The sequence below is a fragment of the Ictalurus furcatus genome, chromosome 6 (assembly GCF_023375685.1).
Source record: "Ictalurus furcatus strain D&B chromosome 6, Billie_1.0, whole genome shotgun sequence".
Lineage (NCBI taxonomy): Eukaryota > Metazoa > Chordata > Actinopteri > Siluriformes > Ictaluridae > Ictalurus > Ictalurus furcatus.
This window is the reverse complement of record NC_071260.1, coordinates 17,772,588-17,795,623: the sequence shown is the minus strand read 5'-3', so window position 1 is coordinate 17,795,623 and position 23,036 is coordinate 17,772,588. Positions and strand designations below refer to the sequence as shown.

The 23,036-nt window shown below is 39.6% G+C and overlaps 1 protein-coding gene across 2 annotated transcripts in view; it reads right to left on the bottom strand.

Moving 5' to 3' along the window:
- The window catches only part of kdm6a (lysine (K)-specific demethylase 6A), a 49,438-nt gene extending 26,621 nt beyond the window's left edge, over positions 1 to 22,817 (bottom strand). For both annotated transcript variants that reach the window (XM_053626825.1, XM_053626826.1), the window contains exons 1-6: positions 22,125 to 22,817; positions 21,930 to 21,993; positions 13,228 to 13,336; positions 13,018 to 13,067; positions 9,404 to 9,462; positions 1,894 to 2,014 (exon numbers count right to left, since the gene is read on the bottom strand). In XM_053626825.1, coding sequence (XP_053482800.1) covers positions 1,894 to 2,014; positions 9,404 to 9,462; positions 13,018 to 13,067; positions 13,228 to 13,336; positions 21,930 to 21,993; positions 22,125 to 22,318 — 597 coding nt within the window. In that variant the 5' untranslated portion in view covers positions 22,319 to 22,817. The remainder of the gene's footprint in view (positions 1 to 1,893; positions 2,015 to 9,403; positions 9,463 to 13,017; positions 13,068 to 13,227; positions 13,337 to 21,929; positions 21,994 to 22,124) is intronic.
- Between the last annotated feature and the right edge of the window lie 219 nt (positions 22,818 to 23,036).

Genomic DNA, 23,036 nt, shown 5'->3' with positions numbered 1-23,036 from the left:
AGAGACATAACATCTGTCTACTGAGCCTTACCAATAATAGCTTTCATAACCCATACTGACACGATTAAAAAAATAAATAAATAAATAATAATAAAAAAAATCAGGTTCCTATTTAATAATAAACATAAATAAAATGACAGAACTATGAAAATAAGGTAGTGAAACATTTAGGAGATGAAAAAATAAAAATTAAAAAGAAAGAGGGAGAAAACCACTTACCACTTGCCTCTGTCCTGTCAATTCCGATCAACCATTACAGTTAAGACACACATTCCACATAATGGCAATGAAAAGACAACAAAAATGTCCCTCCACAGAATACCTACCCATCCCATACACACACCAGGAGCACATCAAGCCATTAGCGCTATGCAGTTTGCTTTTTGATATCCCTCAAGCAGCTGACCATCCTGTGTGAGCTCTATGGCACTCAGCGGGCAAGAAGATAATGCAGCAGGACTGCCAGCTTCTGTCTCCCTCCAACACTGATTACTATTCAAGAGAGCAGCAGCAAAGAGATGACATGCTGCTCCCTTTCTCACTCACAGACACACACCTCCAGGCTTTTTAAAATCACACACACTTCATATGCTTGCAGTAAGCTCTCCCTGTACTCTTTTCTGAAAGCTGGGGGGGGGGGGGGGGGTGTAGGTAGTATAGCAGCAGAACTGGTGCACCAGTCAATCCCTTTGGGGTGGGGGGGGGAGCAGCAGTATGTGTTTCTAATTGTGGAACATCTCTCACCGTCTCTCTCGGTTCATGTTATGCATTGAAACATGTATTGCTCTCAGGTTGTAAAGCTGTAAGCTTCTTTAATTCAATAAATCAAAAGTAACAATTCTGCAATATTAAATGATGCAATATCTATTTCATTACTGGAGACTGATGCAAAGACAATCAAATGTTTTCAAAATCCATCCAGGAAAATATTTCACACCAATAAAAATACTGAAATGCTGCCCAAAGTGTATTATTGAACACATCCTTTTTTAGCCACAAAAAATAAAATAAAAAATAAAAATAAATAAAAAACCAGGGCTCGGATGGTAAGAAAGAAGCCCTGTCTGGCACATGAGCTGTATCTGTGATGTGCAGTGTTGGTTCCTTGCCTTTGTTCCCATAAGTGGGACACAGATTCGGCGTGTAATCGGAAGGCTGGCTGCTGGCCAGAGCTGCCTTCAGCACCCTCGCAGATAGCAGAGGACATTCTGCACGTGCAGCACCAGCAACTTATTAATGCTCACTCACTTTTTACTCACTCTGCCCACAGCAGCCTGGAGTGTAAGGAGCAAAAAGGCTGACTGACACACATACTCACTGGTGATGACTGAGGACTGCAGATATAAAAGCCCCAGCTCATACACTACACCCAAACACACAGTAATAACCTGTCACCATCTTAACCGTGGTGAGGAAACCCATTTATTAATTGTAGTGTTTTGGGGGCTCTGTGAGAATAAACAGATGCTGGGGGAAACAGGAAGGGACAAAAATCACAAAGTCGATATTGCGCATCAAATCCTCAGCACAGAGGCTCCTCTCCTCCCTTATTAGGCAACATGACCCAGATGGCAACTCAGCATGCAAACCACTGTATTAAAAAGGATTGAGAGATGCTTAAAGGACCCCAGCTCTGAACCTCAAGTGACCACAGTAGAAGGGGGGGAGGGAAGGAAAAAAAAATAATACACAACAGCACAGCTGCTTATCCAAAAAGGTTTCCCCCCCCCTTTTTATACACATTTCATATATGTTATATTATTTTAATATGTGAATAATACCAACATATTATATATCTAAAATGATCAAAAAATTAAACTTACTCTACTGGAGTGGATGCATATCTGACTCGAAATTGAATTGTGCAGAATGGTCACAGGAAACTGGACAAACCTTTAGGCTCAAGTCGTAGTCTGTGTTGACTTTAAACATCAGCCCCAACCGCAGGTGGATCTCCTTGGCTCTAGAGAAGCTGGGATCAATGTAAAGCACCTCCTGAAAGGCTTTTATCGCCCTGCAGAAGTCAGAAAAGCATAAAGAGGTATCTGAGTGGAAACATACTCCCTCATAACATGCTACAAAAGCCATTTCAGGCAGCACAGAGGAACAAAATGCAGTAAATGCATTCAAATCAAGGCTGGAATCATTTCAATTTGAATTTTAAAACATGTACATAAAGTATTCGTTTAACTTCAGAGTGTGCAGACACTCTGAAGGACATCAGTAGCGGCCAAAGTAATCTGGTTACCATGGCAATGTTTGAGCAAAAATGTAAATGCATGTCAGCAGGTATTAGTGATTAAGAACGCAAACTATTACAGACACATTTTTCTACATACAATCCCTATAAAACTGCACGTGGCCAACGCGTAGCAGTAGGGTTCTGCTTGTTCCTCAGTGAATGCAAACAGGTCATTTGTGTGAAGCACAGCTCAGTGAACCCACTGAACTCAAATTCCAGTTTCTCCTCCCTGCCTGCTGTGCTCGATGCTGAGATGACTTATCCCAGACTGTGAAACAGGATGTGTACGAGAGAACGCAGAGCTAAAACTACAAAAAAAAAAGAAAAGAAAAAAGAAAAAAAAAAACACGAATAATTGCCAAAAGAGGAAAATCTATTTGTTAAAAGGTCAGCTGCAAGATGCAGAGCACAAAATCATGAACGATTTACTTTAACCCAAACACAAATTTCTGCGTATGTACTGCATGTATATAAACAATGTAGTTTGGATAAAAAGGGACATTAACCTTTGGTCAACAATGGATAACATTTATTGGAAGTTTACTTTCAACTGAAGTAATGGTCAAACAAACACAAAATGTTGCAAAAACAAAAACTATGGTGGCAAAACCTCAAGAGTTAAATGAAGACTTATTGGATGGGGAGTCACAAAACCACCTAGACAGTCCATACAGGATTACGCAGAGGAGTTTTTTTTTTTACCGTTGCGGCTTAAAAAAAAAACAAAAAAAAAAACTCGATTTTTGCAGAGGCTTTTAAAAAAAAAATGTGACAACTTGCAGTTTTTTGCACCCCTTTTTTGCAGAAACCTACTTGAACTGGCAAAATGGCAATTGCACAAAATTGTTGGTAAATGGAAGCTTTCAGCTGTACTCCTGTTTGATGCACGTGAATCGAAGTGGGCTGTGGCAGGATGCGTCTTGGCCCAAATCTGTGGTGATTTTGAAAAATTCCAAGTTCCTCTGAATATTGCAAAGTTTCCTTGATTTTGCGTTAATTTCTGCGCTCGCAAAACCCTGGAGTGACCGCCTATAGGTCACCTGTATTGTGCCAGTCAGTGTAGAACTCCCAACTTAAATAAACAAAGACAAAATCGCTTCACTTTCCAAAAAAACCCCGCCATCTTTAACAAGAACTGCTTAAATATTATGAAAGTGTTATACTCAATTTATTCTCCCCCTTTTCAACTCAGGAGAACAGCTACATAGTTTGTTATGGAGGTGATGTTTAACAGTTTGAAAGTTTGCCTCTTCTTGGCAAACATTCAACTGTTCCAGACTTTTTGTAATGTCCTGATTATGCTTACTGCCATGTTTAACTGCTTATGTAGTTTAGTGACCATTTCTCTGTGTTTACTCCACCAAACAACACGGGTGACCACTGCTCAGCAACAAATACAAGCCCACAGCCATTCATGTCCCAACTGAATGCCCATGCCGCTTTCCCAGTCCCTCTGGAGGCTACTGGGTGACTTGGTAGATATGACTAGATAAACTAAATAATAAACAAAAAAAGAAATAAAATGTATAAATAAAATACTACTTCAAATTCAATAATAATAATTATTATTATTTGACACAGAACCAGGTATATCTCACTCATTTAACACACATCTGTGCTGTTAGAGAAGGAAGGACATTTAATGACCAGCTAAGGACATTAAAATCAGGATGACTCTATGACAACTGAGTTAAACAATCAACGGACTGCAGTATTCTCATCTTCTCAAATATGCCCTGGCTCAAATAGTACCAGGGCAAGAAGAATAATTCACCACAGGTACTTAAATACAGAACAGCTCTCATGGTCGTGGAAATATCGAGAACAAAGTAATTATTTTACTTGTAGTTGGTTACTTTACATGCAATTTTACAACCTTATATTTAAATGCCAATTATTTAAATAGTAGTTATTCAAAATATTGTTAAATGGGTGCCAATATGTTGGCCCATTTGAGCCGCTACCATAAAACTATAGAATTACAGACGCTTTAAATCTTAGTTCTACAATATGCTAATTTGTGCTACAAGACATTTCGAGCACTTGTGCCATCTGCGCAAACTTACACTATGTAGTAGCTACTTTCAAGGAGTCATTCATAGGGTTATAGGGCAATCTAGCACCAACAAAGAGGCCTCAGATTTAGTTTAACATTACTCTAGCCATGTTCGCTAGGCCCACATAAGAAGCTGTGGTAGTGAGGTAACAGAATGTGAAGTTGTGTCACAAGTTACAAATCACAACAAGAAAAATAAATAAAATCACTTTCAGGAATCCGTCAAGTGCACTGTAGACAAGTCAAACTCAAATTCTGCCACATCAGCAGTTTTAACATGCTTTTGTCTATTCCATCTATTATCTATCAAAACACTGAAAGTAGAATTTGACGGTTTCTATAACGGCTATAAACTATTCAACTGCTTACACTATTAGGTGATTGTTATGTGAGAGACTCCAAATGCTTAGTAGTATGTGGTTATCGCACATAGTGTGCAACTTACAATGTGTGTGTCAAATAACATTGTTTTCCGCAATAACTGCGCTATAAATGATGTTCATAAAAAGGTAAATAAATTCACTACGATTCCATATTTAACTTTCCTGGATATCAAAGGAAGGGATCCCTTAATTCATTCAAATTTTAGGGCCACTAGCTGCTCTGGTGAGAAACGGGTTTTACCAACAGAAGTGGGGGTTTTTGATACCATCAGCCTGAATAAAACTATTGGGCCATTATGTGTACAACTCAAATGTTCCTCAAAACCAAAAGCTGTAACATAAAACTATTTTTTTTTTATTAAATGTCACTAATTTTGTTTACTTCCATGTGGAGAGAAAAGGCCTGTATAGATGCTGCTGTAGACTGTCATTCAGAAATGAACATAATGCAAATGCCTCCACAGAGGTTCCCTGCAACGGCAGACTTTGCTATTTCCATACCATGAAAATTCTATCAAGCATAAATTCAAAAGAAGATCCTGAAACAGTTTAACACACACACACACACACACACACACACACGACTATTAAAACCACCAGCCTAATATTGATTGGGTCCCGCTTGTGCCACCAAGACAGCTCTGACCCATCAAGGCATGGACTAGACTAGACCTCTGAAGATGTGCTGTGGTATCTGGCATCGAGACGTTATCAGCAGATCCTTTTTAAGTCCTGTAAGTTGTGAGGTGGAGCCTCCAAGAATCGGACTTGTTTGTGCAGCACATCTCACAGATGCTTGATCGGATTGAGACCTGGGGAATTTGGAGGTCAAGTCAGCACCCTGAACTCTTCATGTTCCTGAAACCATTCCTGAACAATCTGTGCAGTGTATTATACACTGTCATAATGGAATACCATGGCCATGAAGCGGTGTACTGGTCAAACAGGTGGTACTTGTCAAGTTAACATCAACATGAATGCCAGGACCAAAGATTTCCCAGCAGAACATTGACCAGAGCATCACACAACTTGCCTTCTTCCCACAGTGCATCCTTGTGCCATCTCTTCCACAGGTAAGCAATACACATTCAACCGGCTGTCCACATGATGCAAAAGAAAACGTGATTCAACAGACAAGGCCACCTTCTTCCATTGCTTCATGGTCCAGTTCTGATGCTCACATGCCCATTGCTTTAGGCGGTGGACATGGATCAGCATGGGCACTCTGACCGGCCTGCAGCTGTGATGCACTGTGTGTACTGATAGCCTTCTATCACAGCCAACATTAACTTTTTCAGCAGCTTGTGCTACAGTAGCTCTTCTGTTGGATCAGACCAGACAGGCTAGCCTTTGCCCCCAAGCGCAGGTTCATAAGTTGTCCTTTTTACCACTTTAAGTAGGTATTAACCACTGCAAACCAGGAACACCCCACAAAACCTGCCATTTTGGAGCGTGCCCATTTTTCCTGCTTCCAACACATCTTCAAAAACTGACTGTTCACTTGCTGCCTAATATATCCCACCCCATGGCAGGTGATACTGTAATGAGATAATGTTATTCAGTTCACCAGTTACTGGTTTTATTGCTATGGCTGATGGGTGTGTGTGTGTATTGTAATATATATACACACACATATAAACAATAATAAAAAATAAAAATTTTTTTAAAAAAAACACACACACCTCTCTCTCATTCACACACACTCGTGAAAAAATAAGTACACCCCATGGAAACTGATGGCTTTTTTGACAAATTTGGAAAAGCAAACATTTGATCATCTTTGAAACAGTGCCTATTAATGAAGTTGATTAACTTGAACAAAGTCACAGGGTAAAATATCTCAATTATTTATTCAACAGAAATATCAATAGATGTGATGTTCGTCTGTGGAAAAACTAAGTACACCCTTGGGCTACGAAGCTTGTATTATCCCCTTTAGCAGAAATAACTTCATGTAGGCAATTTGCATAACTGTCCACCAGGCTTGCTGCAATTTTTGACCACTCTTCCATGCAATATTCTTTCAGCTACAAGATGTTTGAGGATTTTCTTACATGTATTGCCTGTTTCAAATCCCCCACAACTTTTCAATGGGATTCAAAGCTGGCCTTTGACTAGGCCATTCCATAACCCTCTTTCTTCTTTTTGATCCATTCCTTAGTGGATTTGCTAGTGTGCTTAGAATCATTATCCTGTTGAAAGATCCACTTTCAGTTCAACTTCAACTTTTGGACAGATGGCCTCACATTCTCTTCAAGAACTCTTTGATATGATGCAGAATTCATAGTTGAATTAATGAATGCAAGCTGTCCAGTCCCTGAGGCAGCGAAGTAACCCCAAACCATAACATTTCCGCCACCATGCTTCACAGTTGGTATGAGGTTCAGGATCTCCTCCTGAAAAGCTGTCTTTGGTCAGTGGCAAACATGTTTGCTGTTATTGTGGCCAAACAACTATATCTTTAATTTGTCTATTATTCCAAAAAGGCCTGGTCTTTGCCTATATGCTCATTGGCAAACTGTAGTCTTTTGGTCAAATTGGCAGTTGTTTTACATCTTGGCATGATGACACCAAACACTAGATGTGAGGTTTAAATAACACCTGCACTCCTTAAGCAGGTTATAATCACTGTTACCCAATCTTGCCTGATTCTCATTGTATGGATTTTAAGGTGTGATCAATGTAGGGGTGTACTTACTTTTTCCATGTGACTGATTTGTTTTTCTTTGTTCATTTAAATTGTGAAAATTACTACAAAATGCCAATTTTCTGTCATTTGATAGTGTATCACCTTTATTAATATCCACAGTTTCAAAAAGGTTCACTTGTCAAAAATAAATATCAAAAAAGCCAACAATTTCCAGGGGGTATTCTTATTTTTCCACATGACTATTTATTTATTATATATACACAGACACACAGTATCTCACAAAAATGAGTACACCCCACACATTTTTGTAAATATTTGATTACATCTTTTCATGTAACAACACTGAAGAAATGACACTTTGCTACAATGTAAAGTAGTGAGTGTACAGCTTGTATAACAGTGTAAATTTGCTGTCCCCTCAAAATAACTCAACACACAGCAATTAATGTCTAAACCGCTGGCAACAAAAGTGAGTACACCCCTAAGTGAAAATGTCCAAATTGGGCCCAATTAGACGTTTTCGCTCCTGTCATGTGACTTGATAGTGTTACAAGGTCTCAGGTGTGAATGGGGAGCAGGTGTGTTAAATTTGGTGTCATCGCTCTCACACTCCCTTATACTGGTCACTGGAAGTTCAACATGGCACCTCATGGCAAAGAACTCTGAGGATCTGAAAAAAAGAATTGTTGCTCTACATAAAGATGGCCTAGGCTATAAGAAGATTGCCAAGACCCTGACACTGAGCTGCAGCACGGTGGTCAAGACCATACAGCGGTTTAACAGGACAGGTTCCACTCAGAACAGGCCCCGCCATGGTCGACCAAAGAAGTTGAGTGCACGTGCTCAGCGTCATATCCAGAGGTTGTGTTTGTGAAATAGACGTATGAGTGCTGCCAGCATTGCTGCAGAGGTTGAAGGGGTGGGGGGGGGGGGGGGGTCAGCCTGTCAGTGCTCAGACCATACGCCGCACACTGCATCAAACTGGTCTGCATGGCTGTCGTCCCAGAAGGACGCCTCTTCTAAAGATGAGGCACAAGAAAGCCCACAAACAGTTTGCTGAAGATAAGCAGACTAAGGACATGGAATACTGGAACCATGTCCTGTGGTCTGAGACCAAGATAAACTTATTTGGTTCAGATGGTGTCAAGCGTGTGTGGTGGCAACCAGGTGAGGAGTACAAAGACAAGTGTGTCTTGCCTACAGTCAAGCATGGTGGTGGGAGTGTCATGGTCTGGGGCTGCATGAGTGCTGCCGGCACTGGGGAGCTACAGTTCATTGAGGGAACCATGAATGCCAACATGTACTGTGACATACTGAAGTAGAGCATGATCCCCTCCCTACGAAGACTGGGCCGCAGGGCAGTATTCCAGCATGATAACGACCCCAAACACACCTCCAAGACGACCACTGCCTTGCTAAAGAAGCTGAAGATGAGGATGATGGACTGGCCAAGCATGTCTCCAGACCTAAATCCTATTGAGCATCTGTGGGGCATCCTCAAACGGAAGGGGGAGGAGCACAAGGTCTCCAACATCAACCAGCTCCGTGATGTTGTCATGGAGGAGTGGAAGAAGACTCCAGTGGCAACCTGTGAAGCTCTGGTGAAGTCCATGCCCAAGCTCGTTAAGGCAGTGCTGGAAAATAATGGTGGCCACACAAAATATTGACACTTTGGGCCCAATTTGGACATTTTCACTTAGGGGTGTACTCACTTTTGTTGCCAGCAGTTTAGACATTAATGGCTGTGTGTTGAGTTATTTTGAGGGGACAGCAAATTTACACTGTTACACAAGCTGTACACTCACTACTTTACATTGTAGCAAAGTGCCATTTCTTCAGTGTTGTTACATGAAAAGATATAATCAAATATTTACAAAAATGTGAGGGGTGTACTAACTTGTGACATACTGCATGTATGTGTGTGTAATATTATTATATTTTATATATATATATCTCTTACACACACACTATATGTTGGTAAAATAAAAGGACAATGCTGAACAAAATATTGCATTTACAAAATATGCAGTAAAAAAAATAGAAATAAATAATAAAAATAAAAAAGTACTCACCACTGAAACGCATTGTAATGGAAGTAAACCATGCCAAGGCCATATAAAAAGGCAGCATTCTGAAAAGAGGACAGAAAAAAGTTAAAGACTTGTCCAACATGAGTAGGTATCTACAAGATGGCATTCTGTGCAATCTGTAGTAGGGATACGCCATTTCCACCACACACAGGTGGTGCTGTGCCAAGGATTTATAGTGTTAAAATAATAAACTGCTTTAATATGGCTAATCAACACATTTTCAAGAGGCAGAATGTGGCAAATACATAATCATTATGGTATGTGGCAGCAATTAGAACACTGGCAGCCATCTTGCATACATTATAACAGAGGGTGTGTCTGAAGAGACAAAAACCTTGGAAGTCTGTTACAACATTACTACTTAAAACGTGTTTGCCATAGTGTCCAGCTTCTGTATACTTTGTATACAGAGTGGAAAGGTAAGCAATTTAAGCATATATACAAGACAGGTCATATAGCAATGCAAATTATGGATGTGCTTTCTGCCCAACTTTAATATTCAAATACCCGCAAGAATTAATTAAGGCATATTTGGTTATCTGATAGAAGAAAGAAACAATGTGTGTGAATGGGGGAGGGGAGGACTTCATAGATGTGGTGTAATCTAGTATCATTTTTCCACCGCAATTCAATTTTCTTACTGAATCTTAGCTCAATGTTCCTACTGTAGCAGCATGACAATATTTGAAACTGAACTTGTTAAAATGGAAGCATATCTACTGCATGTGATGCACACAGAAAAAAAATGCATCAGAATGGCATCTGCTGCAGATTAAGCATGTTCATTAACAGGTAAGACAGTCACTTTAGATTGTGTGATTATATGTGTGTATATACACACACACAAACACAAACACACACACACACACACACACACACACACACTCTCTATAGGATTTTTGCCTGACTTCATCCCTGTTTGCCTTTTTAAGTTTTCATACTATTCCAGGTTAGGAGCTCTGAGGAGATAAAATGGGGATGAGCAAATACTTAAAAGACCAAAACATTTCATATAAACATTTGTCAAAAATGAAGCCCACACCAAAACCACCAACCACCTTTACTCTTAAAAACAAATGCACCATGTTGAGCAATTACAGCAATTATCACAGATCACCATTTACCAAGAGGTAGCGAGGATTTAAAAGCAGTCAAGTTAGCTAGAGAGTCTTTCGGTGCTGTGGACACCTGCCTTGACACCTTTAAACCTATAATTCTTCCTCACGGATGAGATTGAATGCATCATTTTACCCATGACCACTTTATTTGAAATCCATATACAATTTAACAATATAGACATGGCACTTCCACTATAGGTTGCTGGGTCGTCCAGTTATTCTTTTACACTTACACCAATATCATACCTTCTCACCATTACATGTGCCACCTGACTACTGAACTCAAAGAGAACATGAACCAAAGCAGTGAAAAATAGTTTTAATTTTAAATGAATCTAAACAAATAGTCATTTGTGGCATGCTTGAGTGTGGTTTAGGGGAAGTCTGTAGGAAGGTGGTGTGTAGGGAATGACTTTGAGGAGTGAGGATTAAAAAGGCACATCGAGCACCGTTTTCAAACCCATCTCGCCTTTATCCTCTCTCGGTCTCTCCCCCTAAGCAGTGAGCTGGCCAGAAGTAGAGATGTCTATTTGCTTTTCTTTCACTTCACGTTCCCGTCTGTCTATAGCACCAAGGGACATGAGCAACAATTTTTAAAACGCTCAGGTAAAATCTCACCCTAGGTCTGCGGCCTTTTTGAGCAGCATGTTGTTATAACACCCGTGAACATATTTATTTTCAATTTGTGTTCAGTCTCCAGGAAGTGCTGTTTCTTTTGACTGTTTTAGGGGTATAAATAATGAGGTTGCACATGTTAGATGCCAGTCATCCATCACCATTTGGAAAAGCAAAATACTTTCAACACAAGAAACAGATGGTGTTGACATGAAACGTCTTTTTGAAATTAATAAATAATCAGGTAAATAACAAATTTTCAAAGTCAAAATGGTTTAAAAACGGTCAAGTATTGGTCCCACGAGCAAAATGACTCCTTGCACTATAATGATAACGAGTCTTTATTGATCACATATACATTATAGCACAGTGAAATTCTTTTCTTTGCATACCCCAGCATGTTAGGAAGCTGGGGTCAGAGCACAGGGTCAGCCATGACACCCTGGAGCAAAGAACACTAAGGTCCTTTCTCAAGGGCCCAACAGTGGCAGCTTGGCAATGCTGGGGCTTGAACCCCCGACCTTCTGAACTGCCCCCAGTGTATAGATGTGGTGTTTGGCTGAAACATCCCAGATTTTTCCATACCTACAAATATTTTTATGAAAACTACAACTCAGTGAAGTGTCTGTGATTCTGGTTAAATTCTACATAAATCATGGGAACATGGAGGGATTGGAGAGTTTTCAGCGAATGTTCTTAATATTTGGTAGTTCAGCATGATTAGCTTTGCTGCTAGAGCCGTACTTGGACTGGTGACTGACAGGAAGTTAACTGGTACATCAGTTTAAAAAAAAAAAAAAAAAAAAAAAAAAAAAATAGTGATAAAAAATTAAAAAAGTAAAACACAAATGATTATTCAGTCCCACTTAATACTGTGAACAGTTTTCAATAGGGTGCCGAGTTTCAATTACATGCCGAGTGTAATTACAAGTTATTATTTAAGCTAATGATTTTATCAGCAACAGCCTTAACAGTTCAGATTAGAATGAGCAGGTCTACACAGTTATTAGCTGTAACAATCAGGAAGAAAACATTAACAATATTTTTGTCTCCATAACATCTCATCACGTTAAGTTAATTACTAAACAACCAGTGATGGCACTCTGGGTGAGGTGAAAGATGAGGAGCAAAGAGACTCCACGAGCGATGAAGACCATCATGATGTGTTCGTTGTCGAGCGCAGCTAGTGTGGTCACCACTATGGAAAATGCTAACCCTAACCTTTGAATTCTCTCTAAAATGTATGCAGTCGCAGCAGGAAAATCACAACTTATTTCACCAATTCATGCCACTACCAATCCAGCACCGCAGTTTATCAAGTACACATATCTTGTTTCTAGCACAGTCTTACACGGCAACGAACACAGAGTACCCGTGGCAGGAGCAGTAGATGAGGCAAGCGCCATTTCAGGCTGAGCAGACACACAGTGCTGATACCATCTGCATCAATCACACAGAAGAGAAAAGGCTACAAACCAGAGAAGAAAACTAGTAGGGAGCTGGGTTTTAGACAATGACGTGCACATAAAAAGAATGATCAGAAAAAAATAATAGTTTTATCTGGTTGACATACTGCATTGTACAGATTTGAGCTTATTCTAATAAGCTAAAAGTGAGAATTCTACAAATGAGCTACAGCGTGAGAGCAAGCCCAGCTCATGTTCAGCTCATCAACAGCCAACCAAACCTGAAGCTCCATCACTGGAAACCAAGAAATGTCATCACTAGCACTCCATGGCATCTCGGAGTGCTCGCCTTCCCACACAAACTGTATGACTAGCACCAACATGCATCTAGTCCAGGAACTAAAACAAACCACAAACAAAACAAGCTCTGAATGAAACTTTACAGAAAATTTCTCACCTTCCAGTAGTCTGACTGTAAACTGTAGTACCTCTGGTATGCAGATAATGCTGGAACAAAGACAGAAACGTGAACGTAATTAGTGATGACTCATCTGGCATACATTTTTAATTTCAAGACACAATTACTGTTACAGGCAGAGCGGCTGGGATCAGAGATGAGAATAATCAAATCAAAATAAGCGATTAAATAAACAATATCTTGACTCACCTTTAGGGTAATTGTCTAGCAAGAGGTTGAAATGGCCTAACTGGCAAAACACCTCAGGCTCAACTTTTCCTTCGGATTTCAAGATGTAGGCGTCATAGCAGCGAATGGCCTGGAAGACATCAGAAAGATTCTATGGGTGTTTCCAAAATTGTGGAGAGTAACAACATACAAATGACAACCATTTCGATGTTTGTATGAACAGTCATGTAAACTGCAATAGACGTTAATTATTTTACCATAATGATTGCAAAGCATTTGTAGACAAGCGACGCGGTACCTTTTCATTTTGTTCATTAAATGTCCCTTCTGACATTATTCAGGTCATATTCATTGTGGAAAGAATACACTAGCTTTTAAAGCACTCAAAATCACATGTAGGTGCTGCAGTTTAGCAAAAAGTCATATTTCAAGAGTTTTACAAACATTTCAGAATGACCCAACCTGATGACACTCAAGGAATAGGTAGGCGTGCTGTTAGAATATTGGCCCTTATTTATCAATGCTGTGTATGAACAAATCTGAATTTGATTCATTAGACCGTCATAACATCAAAATGTGTGATGATCAAGTTTGTTTGATGAATCAACTTCAAATCCACTAATCCCTTATTTACACATGGTTTGTACGCAGCATGCTCCGTTTACCCTCATACACATGTAATATACATGAAACATGCCCCAATTCATGCAGGTGTTTGTGGCAGTGAGGCAATAATAGGAATGCATTTTAAAGATAATAGCCAAGGATAATGCTTACTATGCACTTATTACACATTACTAATCTAATAAATGAAAAAAAGTCACCTCTGCTCATTCTTATTTACAAGTTACTGCTGGCATTAAAACCCCAATTATGTTTTAATCTGAGGTTTCAGCATAAGCAACTGGGATGATTAATGTTACTGCTTACACTAATCTACTTACTAACATGCGATAATTATTAGCAATATTCATTTTGATTATTTAACAGCAAATGAACATATATTTCAAGTCATACCTTCTGTCTTAAAGTCTGTAATAATTATTGTAACAATCCGACAATTCAGATTAATGCATTCGTTTAAAAAAAAAAAAGAATCAAAATGAATCAAGGCAACAATCTCAAAGTGACCATTACTGATTATAAATCAATTATTAGTGAAAAAGGATAGGCAACTGGTATGTTTAAAAAAAACAACAAAAAAAAAACAAAAAAAAAAAACACTTTTTTACTGATTTGTAAATAGACTAGAAAGGTTATTTGCCCTGATGCACTTAAAATAGACCTTCTCTACATCAATAATTAATGGTAGGCCCACCAGTTTCTGAACAAAGCTGGTAAGATGTTACCAGAGACTACTCAATCAAATAGTATTGTGTCTAGAATATCAGCATGTGGAGAGTTGGACAGAGAGAGAGAGAGAGAGAGAGAGAGAGAGAGAGAGAGAGAGAGAGAGAAGGGGATGCTGGTGAGAAGGCAAGTGTTTGTAGCTGCTATAAATGTAACTGATAACGGGAACTAACTTGAATTTGGTGTCAAAAGCAGGAATCCATGGACCCAACCTGTCTTGTGTCAACAGTCCAGGCTGGTGGAGGTGGTGTAAGGGTGTGGGGAATGTTGTCTTGGCACACTTTGAGCCCATTAATACCAATCAATCATTGCTTGATTGCCACAACCTATTTGAATATTGCTGCTGACCTTCATGGCCACAATTTGCCATCTACTACTAGCTACTTCCAGCATGATAATGCACCATGTCACAAAGCAAAAGTCTCAAACTAGTTTCATGAACATGACAATGAGTTCAATGTTCTGAATCCAATACTACACCTTTGGGATGAGGTAGAAAGGGAGATTTGCAGCATTAAAGTGCACCTAAAAAATCTGCAGGAATTGCATAATACAATCATGTCAACAGGAACCAGAAGCTCAAAGGAATGTTTCCAACATCTTGTGGAATCCATGACTGTTTTGAGAGCAAAGGGAGGCCCTTCCAAGTATTAGGTGGTTTTCACACTGGGCAAGTTTGCTGTGGTCCGAATCCGAGTGTGATTGTTCCCGGCGCCCCCTGCAGCATTGGTCTGGTTTCACACTGACTTGATTCTATCCAACCTCGGTGCACTTGTGCTCATCTTATGTAATCACAAATGTACATGGAGACCACAACGCAGCGCACCATGTTTATTTATTTATTTTTTTTTTTTTTTATTAGTATTATTACTTTGGTGCTACTATGCACAGAAGATATTATGCGCCAATTACAATCTCTGGTTCTGTACCACAGTATGCTTCCTTATCTGCATAACTGCCTTCACATTTCCAATTTTTCATGCAAACCGTGTTCCGTTTCAGACTAAACTGCCATGTGAAAGTCCCCTTAGTACAGTGGTTCCTAATAAAGTGCTCAGTAAGTGTACACTATATGGCCAAACCTACGTAAACACCTGACCATCATGCCCATATGTGCTTTCTGAACGTCCCATATCAAAGTTCATCCTCCCCTTGGCTTTTATAATAACCGCCACTCCTCTGGGAAGGCTTTCCACTCACTGTGGGAATTTGTGCTCATTCAGCCAAAAGAGCATTAGAGAGCTTAGGCACTGATGTCGGATGAGGAGGTCTGAGGTCCAGTCGATGCTCCAATTCATCCCAAAGGTGTTCAATAAGGTTGAGGCCAGGTAGGGCTCACCACAAATTTTTTAAGAACCATCCCCAAACACCGTCAGCTGTCCTGAACCGAAGACTGAATTGCAAATATTCAATTGCTTTTGTTTACAATACTGTTATACAGAGCTGCAACAACATCAATAAAATCGATTATGAAAATCTTTGTCAAGGAATCTCATTATCAATTAGTTAGTCTTCGCGCGGCACATGGTACATTTACTCTCTACGTTACTTCTGTTCCGAAAACACGCTCCGGAGAGTAAATAATAAAATTGTGTCCCGAATGAAGTACTGTGCACTTACACTATGCACGCTATTGACTAGTGTATTAATTTTTAAAAGGTAATATCGTCTCAAAAGGAACACTAGCAGGTTTTTACTAACCGGAAGTATAAGCCGCTTCATTGTCAACGGCGCACATTATACGCACGTAATGTGATGCCGCTGACTTTAGCAGACACCCAGAGTCACCAACAATGACTTTCTTCAGTTTACTGTTTATGTCAAATGTTACCTTTTACCTACTTATACTTAGACTTATTAGTTTATATAAGTATTTATGCATTATTTTTTATGGATGCACGAAAAGTACTGAATTAAAGTACAGTCCTAAATCAATAATAAATATTCTGGTGTATGTATTGGGTTCTTTTCAGTCTTATATAATTGGACAAACAGCTGTGTAAAGTTTTAGTCTGAAGTTTATATTTGTAACACTCCGTCTGTGGTTTTTATTATAAATAAACAAAAAAGGGTACCGAAAGCTTGCCCCCCCCCCCCATCAGATTAATCGATAAAATAAATCAGCCAACTAATCCATTATGAAAATAATCGTTAGTCACAGCCCTACTGTTATATTGATTCCTCGGTTTAAATTTCCTGTACTACTGTAACATTAACAGCTATCAGCTACTTTTGGATTATCCTGACTATACACTCACTGGCCACTTTAATAAGAACACCTGTATACCTTCTCATTTATGCAGTTATTCAATCAGGCAATTATGTGGCAGCAGCATAATGCATAAAATCAGGCAGATACAGGTCAAGAGCTTCAGTTAATGTTCACATCAAATATCATGAAGAAAAAAAAGTGTGATCTCTGACTTTAAGCGTGGCATGGTATTTCAGAAACTGCTGATCTGGGAATTGCGCATGCACGCACGCACGCACACCTCTAGAGTTTACACAGAATGGTGTGAAAAACAAAAAATCCTCTGCATGAAACACCTTGTTGATGAGAGAGGTCAGAGAAGAATGACCAGACTGGTCTGAGCTGACAGGAAGTCTATAGTAACTCAAATAAGAACGCTACATTTTACGGCATTTGGCAGACACCTTTATCCAGAGTGACTTACAATTATCTAATTTTTAGATTAGATTGAGCGGTTGAGGGTTAAGGGCCTTGCTGAAGGGCCCAACAGTGGCAGCTTGGCAGTGCTGGGATTTGAACTCACGACCTTCCAATCAGAAGACAATGTCCTAACCACTGAGCTACGGCTTCCTTTACAAATGCGATGAACAGAAAAGCATCTCAGAATGCACAACACATCAAACCTTGAGGTGGACGGGCTCCAACAGAAGACTACATCCGGGTCCAAGAAACTGAAGCCATCATGGGCACAAACTCACTCAAACTAGACAGTTTAAGACTGGAAAAAGACCAGGTGATTTTTTCCCCCCCTAATCTTCAGCTGGCTAGTTTGGAGGAGTCCGTGTCCACCAAAGGAGTGGTTTGACAAACACACTCAACTGATACTTTTTCCTTCACTTTTTTTTTTTAAACCACTGTTTCATGCGGTCTCGAATTCACTACTGTTTCAGGAGCCTGCTCCTTTCTCTCAGCATTAGAACCTAGCTTAACCACACTGGGATTTTATCAGGGAATAGTCAATACCAATTCACTAAGACAACAGTTATGCCTTTAAGGTCTGTCATAAGGATTAATCTAATGATATGATTAAGTATTACTAGCCTACTCAAGGAACACATAACTGGCTGAAGAGCTGAAAGAACTTTTCATCACTGTATTTTAGGGCTGATATTGTGTCAATGTTATTCACGGTGAACGATCAGATGGTTAAACATACCACAGATTTTTTCAAAAACATAAATTAAATGCATTTCCACCTTATACTCAGCTTAAGGTCAATGTGATTAATAATGACAATGCAAGAGATTTAAAATGGTGAAGTCTTTCTCAAAAATATCTTTCTAAAGCTTTATTTGGATTGGATTAGTTTTACATAGGGAGGCAGCGGCATGCAACTCTTACCAGAGAGAGGATCTCTGGGATTTTAGTCCCACCCAATTTCATCATGTCAATATTTTTTTTTTTACCGAAAGCACTCGTCTGGAACAATTCCATTGTATTTTAGCTTCCGAAAAAAGTGATCAACATAAGAAAATAACTAAAAGGTAATATACAGTTAGGTCCATAAGTATTTGGACACCATTTTTGAATTTTGCTTCTATACACCAACACAATGGATCTGAAATGAAGCAATCAAGATGTGATTGAAGTGCAAGTTTTCAGCTTTAATTCAATGGGTTTAAGCAAAATATTGCATTAACCATTTAGGAATTACAGCCATTTAATACATGGCCCCTCTATTTTCACAAGCTCAAAAGTAATTGGACGAACTATGAATAATAAGTATTAGAATTATTTTTAATACTTGGATGCAAAATCCTTTGCCGTCAATGACAGCCTGAAGTATGGAACCCATGGACATCATCAAATGCTGAGTTTCCTCCCTCGTGATGCTTTGCCAGGACTTTTACTGCTGTCGCCTTCAGTTGCTGATGGTTTGTGGGTCTTTCTGCCTTCGATTTGGTGTTCAGCAAGTGAAACGCATGCTCAATTGGGTTGAGGTCAGGTGACTGACTCTGCCATTTAAGAACATTTAACTTCTTTGCCTTGAGAAGCTCTTGGGTTGCTTTTGGGTTTCTGGGTAATTATCCATCTGTAATGTGAAGCGCCGTCCTATCAGGTTTGCAGCATTTGACTGAATCTGAGTAGAAATCATAGCTCTATAAACTTCAGAATTCATCCTGCTACTTCTATCAGCAGTCACATCATTAATAAACAAGTGTCCCAGTTTCATTGGCAGCCATACAGTGCACGCCCATGCCATAACACTTCCTACACATGTTTGACAGATGACATGGTATGCTTTGGAACACAAGCCTTTCCTTCCCTTCTCCATACTTTTCTCTTTCCATCATTGTAATACAAGTTAATCTTGCATCAGAACTGTTCAGGTTTTTTATAAGTAGTCTAATCTGTCCTTTCTGTCCTTGAGAGTTACCAGTGAGTTGCATCTTGAAGTAAACCGTGTATTTACATTCGAGAAGGCGTCTCTTGATTGTAGACTTTGACAATGATATGCCTACCTCCTCCACAGTGTTATTGACTTGGCTGGATGTTGTGAAGCATTTTTTCTTCACCACGGAAAGAATTCTGTGATCATCCACTTTAGTTGTCTTCCGTGATCTTCCAGGCCTTTTGGTGTCGCTGAGCTCGCCAGTGCATTCCTTCATTTTAAAACTGTACCAAATAATTGATTTTTTGGACCACATATTGAGACTTCCCATTAACAGCTACCAAATGCAAAAACATTTGAATCAACACCAGACGTTTTATCTCCTTAATTTGTCATGAAATAGACAAGGAAACAGAACATGAAACTGCTCAGTCAATTGTCCGATTACTTTTGAGCTGGCGAAAAATGGCAATAATTCCTAAATGGTTAATGCAATATTTTTGTTAAACCCCTTGAATTAAAGCCAAAAGTCTACACTTCAACCACATCCTGATGGCTTCATTTGAGATCCATTGTGGTGGTGTACAGAGGCAGAAACCCGTCACTGTCCAAATACTTATGGACCTGACTGATAGCAAGTCTGAATTCACATGTTGGTGTCTTTTCCACAGTAAAAAGACACACCAGAAAGCACTCTTTACAAATCATTTCCCACTAGAAAAAAATTTAATTACTGGCCAGATTTAAAATGCAAAACAATAAAATATAGAAGACATTTAAAAAATTGTCAGAAGTAATGCTTCCACGAGTAATCAAACTCCTAAGACAGATACAGTCTAGATACATGTAATAATCAGGTGACCTACTAATGACCACACACACAACTTGTGTAGCACCAACATCACAACAAAGTTATAATAAAAGGTTAAAATCATTTGTTTATATTAAAATCAGGTGTATGTAATACATAGGGTGAAAAACATGGGTTCTGGGATTTTATTTATGTTATATATTACACACACACGGATCACTAATGGCATGTGAATCAATTGTAATTAATAAACAATCATACTTGTCTGGAAATCTTATCCTGCAGAAAGAACAATAAATTAGGAGAATTGATCTGTTTGTTCCCTTTGGGTTTCACACACACACAAGGATGTGCAAAGATTTCAGAATAAATACTTCCTTTCATTCTCACCACTGGCTTGTGTAGGGATATATTTTTTTTTAATATATGGTCAGTTAATTCCCTGCTATTGTTGTAAGTTTTTTTTAACTAGATCATATTTAAAACTGCAACACCCACAATCTGTATGAAGATTGCTTACAGTATGTTATGCAATGCACCAAAAGTCATAAGCGAACTGAGATTCCCAGGTTGTATAGCTTTTGCACTGCCACGTGCACTATTATTATTGTACAATGTTTTAAGGAAACCAAGCTATGCAAGCTGGCAGGCCTCTGAAAACCAGACGAGGCACATACTAGCCTGACTAAAACTGAAACAGGGGAAAGTAATAGGAAGATTTAAGACCAAGCAGACATTTGTGCGCATAACACCCATGTATTCGGCCAGGCTTTTACCATGGGGTAGCACTCGGAGAAAAGCAAAACACCACACCAGTACGTCCAATATCAAATATTTTGTTTGGGTTTTTTTTCTTTTCGCTTCTACAATTCAGTCATGTAAATCCATTAAGTTATATGTCGTATGTGAAGTGAAAACCCTTAGTGCCAGCTCACTAAACAAACAAGGGCTTGGATTTCCAGAATTTTCATGATAATACCCGAATAATAATGGAGGTAATTTAAGAATCTAACCCTGACCAGCTCGCTAGCTAAGCAGTGCTACTTCGTGAAAATGCCCGTACTCGTTTATTTTGAAAATGGTCTGAACTTAACGCCACCCTACACAAAAACACATAACATGGCGCATTCAAATACTGAGCTAGCATCCAGCTAACAGGGTAGTTATCGAAGTAATCCCGAAAAGGGAGCGGTCTACATGCTAATAGCGAACACGAAAAATGTACGCGAAAAGAAATGTGTGCGTCGTAGAGAAAGCTTTCGGCTAGTTATACAGGTTATATTAACACTGCACCCAGATATGTGGCCTGGGGGGGGGGGGTTAGCTAGCAAACTAACCAGGTTCAGTTGGTTAGCAAGTCCGTCCTAACCTGCAAATTAACCGGGTTCACTAACTACAACGCGAAAGTTCAACTAACACCGTGTTATTAAACCAATACTAGTTAATAACACGGTTTTAGAACAAAAGCAACAACGTCAAGCTAGCTAGCAAAACGCCGGTCGCCACATAGTTAACTGATTAATATGTGGCTAACATCTCGCGCCCACCACATGCTATCAGCAGTACTTAACAAAGCGACACAACTAGCTAAGAGCACGCAAACTGACATCGCATCAGAAACAGTTCCCTTAAATTAATTTTAAAAAATAAATTAATAATTCAGTAGATACCAAATCCTCAATTAATTCACTTACTGGGTGCATGTTTATGTAACATGCTGAATGCTTAGTGTACCAGCTAGTAAAACTACACGAAATCACAAGCTCGATCCCCTGAAAAAGTGTCTAGCTCAGTGCAGGGGCGAAAAAAAAGTAACGTTAAATTTAAAATGTTGCAAACAAAAATGCCGTTAGGTACAAATGATATTTTCGCATCCCAGTGAAAAGTAAAGAAGTGTGTGCGGTGCAGCAGATATGAATGCACGGTGCTAAAAGCCGAGTGCCAGCTTCAGGTCGTTGTGTGTGCATAGCTAACATTACCTTTAACAGCAAGGCCTTCGTTCTGGCGCCATCTTCATGAAGCCTCTGAAATCCAAACAGTGAGCTGCAAGCAGAGGACAACACAGAGGCGGTTCTCTCACTTCAATTGATATTTTTTTAACGACTTCCGCACAGGAACGTGTCACTTTTTAAAAACAACGATGAAAACTAGTGCGAACAAAAGATTGATCTAACCTGTCAACGCCAGCCAAGCATTCTCTTTCTTCAGCTGTGAGCTTTGGAAAGTCCTCTTCGCTTTCACTCGGTTTCCGCGCCGCCATTTTCTTTTCCTCATCATCATCGCCGAGACTCCGAGCAGCAGCAGCAGCAGCGGCGGCTGTTGCGGCGGTGCAGGCTGCAGAGGCCACTGACACTCCCCACGATTTCATGGAAGAGTCAAAAAGAAGCAGCAGAGCCACGCCACCGGATTAATGTACCAGCTCGCCGTCCCCCAGCACCTCTGTGCGGATCCCAAACGCAATATGAGCAGATGCCAAAATCCGTCCAGGAAAAGACTCTCCTCAAAACAGCCCTCTTTTCACATTGTCTTCCATACAAATCCTACTCGCTTTTCCCGACCCCGAATTAGGCACGCAAAATAACAACGCCGATTTTTGTTTATTTCGTTAAGTGTCAATGTAACGATATCACAAACTTCCCCTTCAGCCGCCAGTTCCAACTTGTTATAATTGTGTCACTCAAGCGAACCCACGCCGCCGCCGTGGCCACGCCTTCTCTTGTCGTTTAAACCAATCGCTGCTCGTGTCTATAAACACGTGACCGGCCTTGTCTTGGGATCCCTCTTTTTCATAAACTTTCAAAGGGGGAGGATAAATAACAAACGACTCAACTTTACGCTATCTGTTCGTCCACTTCGATTGGTGGACACCGCTCTATTGTGATTGCGTCAAACAGTCTTGGACTATTTCATTGGTTAAAACAGCTGTCTATTCACACTCTCAACGATATGCAAAGCTAGTGATAGGCGTAATGGCCACTGTTGCCAGTTCCTCTTTTTATACGCGATTAGTTTTTTTTATTCTAAAGTCACGCGTTTTTCGGTCTTTAAAATAAACGTAAAAATGTATATAATTTCAGATATTTTAA